Consider the following 13,458-nt stretch of genomic DNA (forward strand, 5'->3'; position numbering starts at 1 on the left):
AGAGGTCACAGCTCTGACCACTTGCCTCAGGATGCTGAAGAGGCTGTCAGATAACATGGTTTCATTGTACTGAGGCTGTGGCTGCAACTAGTGCTAAGAACAGGGCAGCACAGTGTGCAGTTTATCCTGAGCAGTGCCTTTGACTGAGTTCTTGCCCTAGCAGGAGCAGTGGCTGTGAGTGAACAGCACTAAGACAGACTTTCCTGTGCCTAGTGCTCTTGGCATTGTGGTGTTGCACTTTGTGCTGCTGCTGCCAAAGCTAAAGGAATGGCTATGCAGTGCCCAGACCCTTCAACATGGCACACTGAGCCAACAGAGCTCCTTGCATGGCAGGGACAATGACAAGGTGGAAAAAACCCTACCCTGTTCTACATTTGTTCCTGTACACAGCTGACAAGGGAGCCTAGGAAAAACAAATGGGGTTCCCTGGTCTCATCCTTCATCTCCAGCCCAGCCTGTGGCAAGATTCATGCTTTGGGTGGCTGTGTATTTGTGCACTAGAGCTCTCTTAGCTATGCTGTGTCTGGGCAGCCAGGCTGCACCTAGGAAGACCTTCCTTTCTCCATTGGGGTGGCCTTCTGAAATCAGGTTCTGTCTGCTTCCCAGTCTCTCTTATTTTGTGACAGAGTTGATGTGGACAGCAACAGCACTGAAGGGATGAATCCTCTGGGGCTCCGATTTCTCACCTGGCTGCCAGATGACAGCTTCCTGGTGGTGGGTCAGGGTCAGCATGCTGCTCAGTCCATCCTTCACCACCTGACTGCAGTGCCTGACACGGCTGGAGCTGAAGAAGAGTGCCTGAATTTAAGGTACTAGAGATCTGTCAGTTTTGACTGAAGACTAGGAGGAGCTCTGGACAGTGCCTAGAAGAAATTAAGTTTCTCAGCAGACATGCAGGCTGGAGGCTGCAGGTTGGGAAATTTGCCTCTCTTCCTGTCAAAGAATCAAACAGTTCATGAAGCTGCCTACTGGTCAGCACTTGATTGTAGTCATAGAATCCCATCATGGTGGGGGTTGGCAGGGACCTCTGAAGATCATTTAGTCTAACCTCCTTGCTAAAACAACATCACCCAGAGTAAATCACACAGGAACATGTCCAGTTGGGTTTTGAATGTCTTCAGAGGTAGAAACTCCACAACCTCTCTGGGCAGCTTGTTCCACACCCAGCATGACAAGAGGATGTATGCTAGCATGCTTGTGTCAGTGCAGTGTGATGGTGCAGAAACTAGCACAGTAATAGAATTACACAGAATGACAGAATCAACCAGGTTGGAAAAGACCTCAGAGATCATCAAGTCCAACCTATTACCTAATACCTAACACCTCCTGACAAAGAAACCATGGCTTCAAGTGCCACAGCCAAGCTTTTTTTGAACACCTTCAGGGATGGTGACTCCACCACCTCACTGGGCAGCACATTCCAATAGGCAATTACTCTTTCTGTGAAGAACTTTCTCCTCACCTTGAACCTAAACCTCCCCTGGCACAACTTGAGACTGTGTCCTCTTGTTCTGGTGCTGCTTGCCTGGGAGAAGAGACCAACCCCCACCTGGCTACAACCTCCCCTCAGGTAGTTGTAGAGAGCAAAAAGGTCTCCCCTGAGCCTCCTCCAGGCTAAACACCCCCAGCTCCCTCAGCCTCTCCTCACAGGGCTGTGCTCCAGACCCCTCCCCAGCCTTGTTGCCCTTCTCTGGACAGTTCAAGTATCTCAATGTCCTTCTTAAACTAAGGAGCCCAGAACTGGACACAGGACTCAAGGTCCACGCCTCACCAGTGCTGAGCACAGGGCAGAATGACTTCCCTGCTCCTGCTGGCCACACTATTCCTGATGCAGGCCAGGATGCCATTGGCCTTCTTGGCCACCTGGGCACACTGCTGGCTCCTGCTCAGCTGCTGTCACCCAGTACCCCCAGGTCCCTTTCTGCCTGGCTGCTCTCCAGCCACTCTGTCCCCATCCTGTAGGGGATGCATGGGGTTGTTGTGGCCAAAGTGCAGCACCCAGCACTTGGATTTGTTAAATGCCATCCTTTTGGCTGGAGTTGCTGTTCCTCTGTTGGTGCCAGTGTCAGCTGAGGTAGGTCTGAAAAGACTGCAGAAGATCCTTAACATGAACAAGGCGTCTGTATATGCTTGGGATGTGCATCCTTCCAACATCAGGACCCAGCTGTTATATAAATATATCTCCTGTGACTGATGTTCTGTTTCTCACCTCCAGGTTGTCTGTGCCTGTAGATGGAGAAGTAATCAGCCTGTGCTGCAACCCAGTGACCAGAACTGTAGCTCTGCAGCTGGCTAGTAGACAGATCCTGAAGTACCTGTGGGGTAAGGTGGGCCTTATTAAAGTAGCTGGTCTGGGATGTAGTCATTACAGATTTCTCAAAGGGTTTTGTGAGGTCACTTAACCTGAGGGACACAGGTGACCCTTCTTGGTAGATGGTCACACCTTTCATGTTCTCTCTGCTCCAAAAAATAGGCCAAAATTAGTGATTTGTGTCAGAAAGCACTTCATGCTGGGACTGAGGGCTCAGACTTTGTGATTTGGAAAAAAGATGACTGGTTTAGTGATTTCAGAACTGCTGACACTTCTCCCTTGTTTCATAGTGGAATAAAGGTTCTGTTGAGCCCCTAGAAGTTATCACCTTCTTGCCTGCTGTAAGCCTGGACTTCTCTGTCAGCATTCCTCTTCTCTGTCAGATAGCGTAGCTTATTCCCAGCTCTAGTTTTCTTGTGGTTGTCCTGACTGAATCTTTGGTTGGCTGGAAAACAGTTTGATCTTCTTTTCAGAGGCTTCTACTCCAGTCCTTGAGCCCTGGAGGACTAGCAGTGGCTCTGCTGTGCAGTTTCCCTACTCTTGTGTGCAGGCTTCTATCATGAGGATCAGTGGTGAAGTAAGTCAGCCTGTGAGCAGATTCAATGCCTGGGGAGCAGATCTAATGCCCACTTTTTTTTTTTCTGGCATCCCACATCCAAAAAAAAAAAAAACAAAAAAAGAATCCTAAACCCTGTTCTTTGTCAAAAATGCACCATGATCCTCTGCCTAGGGTCCACTGATACTTCTTAATGGTGACATTCAAAAGGCAAATGTGCCAGTATGGCTGCATTGAGTTACCAAAGCTGTCCTACTGCTGGTGTTTCCTGTTGGTGATGGTTTCTTGACAGCTTAAGGAACAACAAGCTGTTTTGATGGTAGTGTCAGGGATTCTTTTCTTCAGTGTGCCTCTAGGTGAATGCTGTATGGAGCTGCTTTGCTCTGGGCCCAGCTGGGTTTCCAGCCAGTGGTGGCTAAAGACACTTGAGTACGCCTTTCTGGTGCAGAGGTTGTATGACCAGGTCCAGCTTCCCTAAGTAAATCACATCAAGTACTCAATACCTTGTTGTAAGGTGCTTCAACCCACTGCCAATGTGTGAAGAACTGGGGGTTGTGACTCTCCTAGCTTATCTTTGTCATCTTTTCTATTTACAGGAGGTGATCTTGGGCCTCACAGATCGATGCCGGTTCTTTGTTAATGATACTGAGGTACCAAAGTTTGTGCCCCTCGCTGCATCCCTTTTTTCTCCTGCCAAAGGAACTGTTCCACCTTCTGCAGTAATAAACTTCCATCATTTTCCTACAGGTAGCTTCCAACATCACCTCATTTGCAACATACAATGAGTTCTTGTTGGTGACCACCAGCTCCCACACCTGTCAGTGCTTCTGCTTGACGAACATGTCAGTGAAAGGTAAATGCAGACTCTGGCTGCCTGCTGCTGCTGGCAGCTCGTGGCCATTGCCTTGGTACCAGAAAATGTCTCTGTTGTCAACATGCAAGCCTGCTGGGTTTGAGTCACTCAGAGCAACTGCTTAAAAGGGAGCTGCCTTCAAAAATCTATGGGAGAGCAAGGAATAACAGAATCAGTGAGGTTGTAAGAGACCTCCAAGGTCACCAAGTCCAAGTGATCACCCAACCCTATCTAATCAACTAGACCATGGCATGAAGTGCCTCATCCAGGCTTTTCTTAAACACCTCCAGGGACGATGACCCCACTACCTCCTTGGGCAGTCCATTCCAATGGGCAATCACTAAAATCAAGCCTAAACTTCCCCTTGCACAGCTTGAGACTGAGTCCTCTTGTTCTGTTGCTGCTTGCCTGGGAGAAGAGACCGACCCCCACCTGGCTACGACTTCCCTTCAGGTAGTTGTAGAGAGCAATAAGGTCTCCCCATAGCCTCCTCTTCTCCAGGCTAAATAAGGCCAGCTCCCTCAGCCTCTCCTCGTAGGGCTTGTGCTCCAGACCCCTCAGCACAAGGAATTGACTTTATCTCACATCCTTCTCCCAGGGAGCAAAATTTATCCTCTGGTCGTTGTCCGTTCACTGTTTTCAACAGTTTAGGCCTGCATTCCCTCCCTACCCCCCACATCCAAATAAAACCAAAACATCTGTGTGCTGTTTGGGGGTGTATGGTAAAAGAAGGGGTCCCAGTTAGGAAGAGTTTCTGATGGCATCTCGCTGTGAAGGCCCTGGGAAAGGCAGGGTGACCATTTACTGGTCCATTACATCTCTCTGTGCTCCTCTCATCTGGTCTGTTGAGCCTCATGACCCTTGTGGTGGGTTGAAAATTCCCCCCACCATTAAATTCGCCAGACCAGCTCAGATGGAAGGAAATGAAAGCTGCATTTACAGGCAAAACTACAATCTACAATGGAATGCAATGAATATGTGCAAGATATGCACTCTTTACAATATTTACAGGTATTTACAATTGATAAACAGCACAAGAACCCTCCTGGCCAAAGACCAGGGGAGGTGTAACAGCTTCTCCCTTCTCTGTCTCCTTTCGTATGCCCCTGTACACAAAAGGGACAAAAGGAAAGAAAGCAGAGAAAAGTTGTTAATACCAGTCACAACAAAAGTGATGCAGTTAAGGTCAGCAAAGCCAGGAGAAGCATCAGCCAGAGCTGGAGAAGCAAAAAGAGAGATTGTTTTGCCAGACTAACTCTTATGGTAGATACCTCTCCAATGGAATTGTTTAGAACTATCATTATTTTCCTTTTTACACCCAGTAGTGATTTATTCACTTTCTGTTCAAGATCTGTGAAATATTTTAAAGGCACAGCCTAAAACTACCTCAACCCTGCTGTGCCAAGGACCTGTCTTTACTTCATGTGCAGCAGTGCTTGGCCTTAAGAGATCCCCTTTCTGTCTGGAGCTGTTGGAGATCACTGGTGTGTTGTTGACTCAGTTGGTCCAGTCTGGCCTAGCAGAACCTGACTGGGGGCACTCCATGTGTGCTGACAAATGTGTTGTCTTCAGCCCTTCAGGCTGGCCTGAGCAGCACTGCTGCACCCAACAGCGAGACCCTGCGCAAGGTGGAGCGAGGTTCGCGTATCGTCACCGTTGTGCCCCAGGACACAAAGGTTGTGCTGCAGGTCAGTGCTCAGCCTGTGTCTGTTGAGGTCTGCTGTTAGGGAGAGTGGAGGGGGACATCTCAGTGGGCAGATGGCCAGTCCACAAATAACATGTGCAGTGCTGCAAAGCTGCTATCCTGAACAGGCATGGCTCCAGCACCTTGTGAATCGCCAGCTGGCTGGCTGAATGCAGAAGGATTTTAAGCATGCCTGTGTGAGTCAGGCTTAGCATAGGCAGCTGCGTGTGAACAGAACTGGAGAAGTCTTCTCAACTTCCCTAATGGCTGAGGTGGTGTGCTCCATGTTGTGGCATCTTGTGGTATATATCTCAGACTCACCCAAATACTTGCCATATTCATCAGCAGCCCTCTGTTAGCCTTGGCACAAGTTTGTCTGAAGTGCTAAGCTCATTCTTCAGAGCCATCAGAGGTTCACAGAATGGAAAGGAGATAGCAGGCAGGCCTGGAAAATTTGCCAGTCCTGACTTTGCCTTCAATGTAAGCAGAGTAACTACAAGTAATTGTATGGATCTTGTGTTACAGATGCCAAGAGGAAATCTGGAGACTGTCCACCATCGAGCTCTGGTTCTTGCACAGATTCGGAAGTGGCTGGACAGGTAAATGGCATTGGTGTGTTCTGGCCTTCCCTCACCCCATCTGAGCTGTTAGAGGCTGGCCTGGTTTTGTTGTGCTGGGGATAGAAGGGAGGCTAAACTCAAAGGAGCTGATTAGGAAGAAATTCTTCCCCATGAGAGTGGTGAGGCACTGGTACAGGTTGTCAAAAGAAGTTGTGGAGGCTCCAAGTCTGGAAGTGTTCAAAGCCAGGCTGAATGGGGCCTTGAGCAACCTTGTTTAGTGGAAATGCAGAGGGTTGGAACTAGATGAACTTTAAGGTCCCTTCCAACCCAGACCATTCTATGAATCTATTACCTCCTTAGTGGGAACAAATCTGTTTCTGGATCTACCAACCATAAGTCCAGCTTTCAGCAGTGCCAGGTGCTTCTCAATTCACCACTGAAGGGCTTGTATGTGTATTGAGATTGCGTGGGTCTGCTTCGGACATCTTAATCACTTAATGGTGAAGCTTGCTGGTTTTCATATATCATTTGTTTCATTGATTTACAATGATGTTTTCTGACACAGAAGGTGGTCCTTTAGATTAAAATGCAGTTCTAAGAGAGGAAAAAACATGCAAGGCCTGTATCACTTCCTCAGCCTGGTGTGCTGGTCTGTCCCACTGCAGAGGCTGACAGTGAACAGGGCTGACTGACCTTGAATGTTTTTTTCTGGTAGGCTTACTGCCTAGGCTATTCCCTTCCCAAGGGGGCCTGTGCTTCATTCTAGTCAGTTGCCTTTCTTTGCAGATGTACCTATCCACCATGTAAACTGTCACACTTGATTCTTTCCTCCAGGCTTATGTTCAGGGAAGCATTTCAGTGCATGAGGAAGCTGAGAATCAACCTCAATCTCCTCTATGACCACAACCCCAAGGCAAGTATGCTCAGTCCTGTTGTGCTGTTTTCCATAGGCACCTAGCCTGCGATCCATTGTCATTGAACAGTGGGCTCAAAAGAGCAGATGGTGCTTTTCTGCTTGCAGCAAAGATGGATGCTCTGTATTGCTGCATCCTCATGCAGGCAGGTTGGATTTAGTGTTTCATTCCTCTTGCACCTTCAGAGAAGGTCTTTGAATTTGGTCTTATACTTAATGTACTTGTTCAGAATAAATGGTAATACTCTTGTTCCTTTCAGGTGTTTCTAGAAAATGCAGAAGCCTTTATCAGGCAAATAGATTCTGTGAATTACATCAACTTGTTTTTCACAGAACTGAAGTGAGTATATCTCTGCAAAGGGAAGCATGCATGTGTTCAGTGGTGATACATTATTCAGTCAAAATACTGGCAGCTCTGCAGTGTGGGTGCAAATAGTCAGTCAGAAATCTGGTATCCTGGGTCACAAAGACTTGGGTAAGCTCAGTAGCTTCAGGGACAGTCAGTGTGCCTTGTTGGGAATTCCAGCTTGCAGGCAGCTATTAGATTTTCCCAGCAAGGGGTTAGTACGTTATCACAGAATCACAGAATCAATAAGGTTGGAAAAGACCTCAAGGATCATCTGACAGCTTTGTCTTGTCTTATAGTTTGCTGTACAAGGGTAAGCATGAACAAAGAAAGTTCTGTTCCCTCACAAAGAGGAGCAAGACAGCACTGCTTATCTGAAGCCTGAGGCCAAGATACTCAGATACCCAGATCAGGTCCACTGACTTCATTCTCAAAGGCTGAGTGACAAGAGGCTTTGAGGTAGCTTCAGGACTTCTCAAGCTTCCTGAAGTAATTAATTGTTTAGGATCTGGAGCTATCACTTAGCTGTTCTGCTTTACTTTAACTTTTCACCTGACCTTAAATCTTTGTCTAGAAATAAAAGCAAATGGCTGAATTTTCAGAAATGCTCTGTGTTTAGCTAGAAGATAGCTCCATCTTTAAAATCTTACCTTCTGATTTTTTGTGCAGCTGAAGTAGTTGTTCTGACCAGGTTTTTTTTGTTGTTTTTTTCCAATGGTTCTTTTGTCTGAGAACAGGTTGGGAAGGCTTAGGGATGTTGGAGAGCCTTCTGGTAGCATGTCAGGTTGTGTGTTAGTACTGAATGACATGAGAGTTATTTTGTTGAGTAGTTATTTTCTGTGTGCATTTGTGTTTCTTAGTGTTACTGCCTCTGTGCTGGGCTATGTGAAGGACCATGCTGGTATTCATGGTTGTCTTTTTATTTAGAGAAGAGGACTTCACAAGGAGTATGTACCCAGCTCTGAATGGTAGCAGTAACTCTCAACCACACCACCACCCTGACCAGACAAAAGTGAACCTCATATGTGACGTGATGAGAGTTGCCATGGAACGCATCGACCCTCAAAAGTGAGCTTTTTCTTCTTGTAGGTGGAGGAGCCATTAGACAGATTTCTAGCAAGTCACTTGCAGAAAGCAAAGCTGTCCTGAACATCAGTTATTTTGCTTTAGATCTGCTGAGGTGAGCCTGTGCTTCACCAAACTCATGTAGCCACCACCATCTGTCTGCTGAGGATGCTGTCCTGAAAGCCAGCATATGATAATTCCACAGATAGCAACTTTTTACTGTGAGGATTGAAGTAATAGATGCAGGATGCTGGTAGGAGTTTAAGAAATATACTCAGTTTAGGAGCAGTCTGTGTGGCATAGGAGACAGACAAACAAGATTTTCATCACAGGATGATGCCTTTTGGAGACATCTCAGCTGTTCCATTTGAGATTAAATTACTTTTGAATCTGCATATTTCTGATTGATTAGCTCTTTGGTAACCATCCTGCTTGGATGAATCAACACCAGCCAAGGGTAAAGGGCAGGAAAACAGAATAATAACAGTGGTTATGAAGAAGTATTAAACCATTGGTGGCTTTTATATGAAACAATGGATAGAGGAGCAGCAGATGGTGGGTTGCTGGTGAGCACTGTAAATGCAGAGACTTTTCAGCAAGCAGTTTTGGAAAACAAAGCAACTAGGAAGACTGTTTTTGAAATGGTACATGTGAAATACATGAAAGTGGAGATAACCTCCTAGAGAGCTTTCCCTTAAAAAAAGACCATTTTCATGCCAAATTTGCTTCTTAAAAGTGTGTCCAGCTGTCTGGGATTTGAGAGAGAGGTTTTCTCTCTCCATTATGCTGACTGGCATGGTAAGGAAACTTGTTCTACTCAAAACACACCTCCAAGCTAGTGACATGTTTGGGGGAAACATGCTGAGTGGAAAATCCTCTCTGTTCTGTACCTGCTGTTCTCTTCATGTTTTCCCTATCTTCCTTTAAAACGTCTGAAATACTTGAGTAGATTTTTTGTTGTTGTTTTGGTGTTTTGTACTGTATTGTAAACTAGAACTTGCACAAACTGTGCTAAAATAGCAATAAGCAGTGTTTCTGCCTTCTCACTTTATTTGTTTTCTGCAGATACTGCTTATCAATACTGACATCACACGTAAAGAAAAGTCCTCCAGAACTGGAAACTGCTCTCCAGAAGGTTCATGATCTTCGAGGTGGTGTATCAGGAACTCAGATTTTTTTTTTTTTTTTTGCAAATGGGTGGTCTGCAAGAGCTTTTATTGTTAGCGTGGTTCACCCTTAAAGTTGCTTTAAGGTGGATGTTCATGGAGTCAGCCAGAAAACAGAAATGTACTTGGAACTACCTTTGTGTTAATGGAACAGCAACAAGTCAGCTAAGATAACCTGCTGTACATGCCCTCAGGTTATCCTTTTATATGTCAGCAGGCAGCCCAGAGTTGGAACTGTTTCTCTTTCCAGTCAGAGCTCTGGTTCTCTCATCATGGAGTGGGAGATTGCCATTCTGGATCCTGCAATCTCAAACTGGCAACCTTCGCTTTTATTCTGTGCTGGTACTTCTTGCTTGTCACTGTTGAGCCCTTCACAAAGCTACTGTACTTGGGATGGTCCTTGAAGTATCCCAGGAGGAGCAAAGTAACCCCTCCTGCAAGACAGACCAAACCCTGGTGATCCCTACCTAGTGTCAAGGGTGTGCGCCCTCAGGGCAGGGTGCCACTGCTGATGGTGTGACTGACCTGGTGCCTCTTTTTCTTGTTACAGAAAGTACCACTCCAGATGCTAAAGCTGTGAGTGCAGAAGAAGCACTGAAGTACCTGCTTTTCCTTGTGGATGTCAATGAATTGTATGATTATTCCTTGGGAACCTATGACTTTGATTTAGTCATCATGGTGGCAGAAAAGTCTCAAAAGGTCTTGTCTTACAGTTCCACCCAAGCAACTATTTGCCTGCTTTCCCAAAAGTTCTTTCAGATGATCCCACAAGTTTTGTTAGCCATAGCTCTCTTCCAGTTGCTCAGGAACCCTGTGTGTGTTTGGGATGATGCTGGGAAGGTGACATGTCTCTGCACCTCTTAGTACTCCTTGAGCACAGCCTTGGAAACCTGCTTGTGCTTAAGGGTGAAATAAAGTTTTCTAGAGGAGCGTGGTGAAGGAGCTCTGGAGAAGGGAAGGACTGAGGTGTGGTGGTTGCACAGATTTTGTTCCCAGTTTTGTACTGTCTTAATTCTTGCTTATTCGAGTAGTGACCACGATAATACGTATCCTACAGCAAGTTTTAATTTGGAGTCTCTCCGTGGAAATGCTCATCAGGATCTTTAGAGTTTCCTGATCTTCCAGGAGAGCCTGCTGTCTGCCAGTTAAAACACCCAATCCACATTACCAAGGTTTTTGACCTTTGGTGTGGGGGAAATTGATCAGCTGCAAATCTTTACATGATAATAGCTAATAGAAAACAACATTTGGCATGATAAATAGCCTTGAATTTTGAAAGCCACTCACCTGTAGACACTGCTGAAGCCTGGTCCTTTAAGTTGTCATCCCTGGCCAGAGTACATATACAGCATTGATCCTTTAAGATGGCTTAGGCTTACTTTTTCTTTTGTTTTAAAAGCCTTTGTAATGTGTTATCATACAGCTTCAAATACAGGACTGTCTGTTGGTGAACAGGGGGGCACACAGGGGTCTTACCAGATGAGCTCAAGTGCAGTTTCCTTCTTTGCAGGACCCCAAAGAATACCTGCCCTTCCTGAACACCCTCCGGAAGATGGAAACCAATTATCAGCGATACACGATAGACAGACACTTGAAGAGATACAGAAAAGCTCTTGGGCACCTCAGCAAGTGTGGTAGGTGTCCTGCACATACAGCATCTCTAAGGAGAAATCCTGCAGTGAAACATTTCTGTTTTCGAGAGCTTCTTGGGGAGAAACAGCTGAACAAAGACCAAAGATTGTACAAGGTCATCTTCCGGCCTGGCAGTGCATGGTTAACTTAGTTCTGTGATGTGTTTTGTAGTGTGAAAGGAGGTGCAGGGTGAAAGGAGTGAGAATGGTTACTGCTTTATGGTCATGAAGAATAAGACTTGTTGTGTTCCTGTTGTGGATTACTTTTTCCCAGTTAATATTGGAGCAGGCTGCCCAGAGAGGTTGTGGAGTCTCCTGTTCTAGAGACTTTCAGGACCTATCTGGATGTGTGCCTGAGTGACCTGCCTTAGGTGATCCTGCTTTGGCAGAGGAGATGGACTAGATGATCTCCAGAGGTCCCTTCCAACCCCTACCATTCTGTGATTGTATGAAAAGTGAAGCAAACCTCAAGGAAGTGAACACCTTGGTTTTACAGTAGTAGAATAAGTGGTTGTGTGCTGCTGCTTAATGCAGTGAACGCAAACTGGCTGGGAGCCATGAGAGCCATGTGCTTTCTCCTCTATTGCTACAAAAAATCAATTATCTCTGCAGGTCCTGAACACTTCTCTGAACTTCTGAACTTGGTGAAGGATCAGAATCGATATTGTGAAGCCTTGAAGCTGTACCCCTCCAGCTCTCAAGAATACAAGGTGTGTAAGCAAGTGACACTGCAGTGTGCTACCTTTCTGTTCTCTCAGGTGTGTGTTTGCCCATCCTCAGCTCCTTGATTGCAGGATTGAGACAGCAGCTGCTTGCCTTGAAGTTCAGCAGCTGCTTGCCTTGAAGTTCAGCAACTCTTTGCTGTTCCTGAGACCCTTCTCTGAGGGTCTGAGCTGGATTGACTCTCAGCACTGACCCTGGGAGGTCTGGTCATCAAAGGGTGTTAGTTCTTTGAACCTGTGATCAGGAGAGCACCCAGGTCCAGTCTCTACTGCACTGTCTTGTAGTATGGTGAAGAACTGTAACCAAAGAAGGCTTTTTCTTCCTGTCATGACCTTCATGATACCAGCTTTCTGTCTGGCACTTGCAGGTTGTGTGGGGACCATTTCTTACCCTTAAAACTGTTCCGAAGAGTGCTGGAGAGCTTGGACCACTTGTAGGTGTGCTGCTCCTTAGCATGTAGTGTCTCATGTTGATTTCAGTATTGCTGAAGAACTTCAGCTTGCCCAGGGCTCAGGTAAAATGTAAAGGAATGAGTTTAGTATGATTTAATTTAGATACAAACCACACACAAGCCTTGTAAAATACATTAATGAAGAACAAGGGAAATACAGAAACTAAATCTGTTTGTAACACAGTGAAAGCAGAAAGGACTCTCTACATGAAGGAGGTCTCTTCCTGACTGGCTCATTGGGAGTCTTCTTTATTCCTTCTGTATGTTTCCAGTCAAATCCACCTGTCCCTTCTTGATGTAGATTGTGAGCTTTGAATAGCATCATAAAGCTCAGGATATTAATTCACAGCAGCATGTGCCTATAGAGTTGCAGGGCTCATATCCTCCCTTGTGCCAGTGTTTGACTCCTGGTTCAGGAGTAGGTTCAGGGAGACATTCTAACAAAAACCACTCCTGTGAGTGGAGAAGGAGGGCCCCATTTCCTGCAGTAAGTGATTTACTCAGCCTTTGTGTTGGAGATTTAAGTACCTCCCTGTGTCTTGCTTTAGCTCTCTGAAACGTCTCCATGTTCTAATTCTCAGCCCATGGCTTGATCCAAAGCACAAAATGGAGTAGGAACCTTGTGTCTGGAGATCCTTTGAGGCAGGGGGGCAACTTTGGGGCATCTGTGTTTTTTTACTAATGGAGGACTGCTGCTGCCCACATCTGACCTGTTATTTCTCATGTCCCTTCCCTGCAGGACATCAGTGATGCATATGGGGAGTACCTGATCCAGAAGCAGCTGTATGAGCAGGCTGCATTGATATTTGCTCGTGCTGGCATCTTTGCAAAAGCACTTGATGCTTTTCAGAGCAGTGGCAGCTGGCAGCAAGCCCTGTGCATGGCATCACGACTTGGTTACACAGAGGGGCAGTTGTCCAGCCTGGCATGCAGCATGGCAGGTAGGCCTTGAGGAGATGGAAGTGTGCAGAGCAGAACTGGTTGCTGTTATTTTTGGTTAATTCTGATTTTTTTTTTTTCCCCCCTAAAATTTAGTGAAAACTTTGATCGTCATCAGTGTTTTCCTTAAAGGGATAACAAAGATCCCATGTTTCCCAAAGGCTTGTGTGATTGCAGGTCACCTTTGTTTCTTAAAGGAACACAAAGATGTCACAGCTGCACTGGTAGGCACCCAGGAGTGGCCAAGCTAGCTGTGGCCT

General features: G+C 46.1%; 1 protein-coding gene across 1 annotated transcript in view; it reads left to right on the forward strand.

Moving 5' to 3' along the window:
- ELP1 (elongator acetyltransferase complex subunit 1) overlaps positions 1-13,458 on the forward strand; it is a 44,704-nt gene that overhangs the window by 14,453 nt on the left and 16,793 nt on the right. Inside the window, exons 13-27 of the mRNA XM_054398243.1 lie at positions 627-809; positions 2,216-2,322; positions 2,785-2,888; positions 3,464-3,517; positions 3,615-3,720; positions 5,293-5,408; positions 5,930-6,003; positions 6,799-6,877; positions 7,138-7,217; positions 8,151-8,291; positions 9,354-9,439; positions 10,005-10,153; positions 10,965-11,088; positions 11,698-11,795; positions 12,999-13,200. Coding sequence (XP_054254218.1) covers positions 627-809; positions 2,216-2,322; positions 2,785-2,888; positions 3,464-3,517; positions 3,615-3,720; positions 5,293-5,408; positions 5,930-6,003; positions 6,799-6,877; positions 7,138-7,217; positions 8,151-8,291; positions 9,354-9,439; positions 10,005-10,153; positions 10,965-11,088; positions 11,698-11,795; positions 12,999-13,200 — 1,703 coding nt within the window. The remainder of the gene's footprint in view (positions 1-626; positions 810-2,215; positions 2,323-2,784; positions 2,889-3,463; positions 3,518-3,614; positions 3,721-5,292; positions 5,409-5,929; positions 6,004-6,798; positions 6,878-7,137; positions 7,218-8,150; positions 8,292-9,353; positions 9,440-10,004; positions 10,154-10,964; positions 11,089-11,697; positions 11,796-12,998; positions 13,201-13,458) is intronic.

Source organism: Indicator indicator, chromosome Z, assembly GCF_027791375.1.
Source record: "Indicator indicator isolate 239-I01 chromosome Z, UM_Iind_1.1, whole genome shotgun sequence".
Classification (NCBI taxonomy): domain Eukaryota; kingdom Metazoa; phylum Chordata; class Aves; order Piciformes; family Indicatoridae; genus Indicator; species Indicator indicator.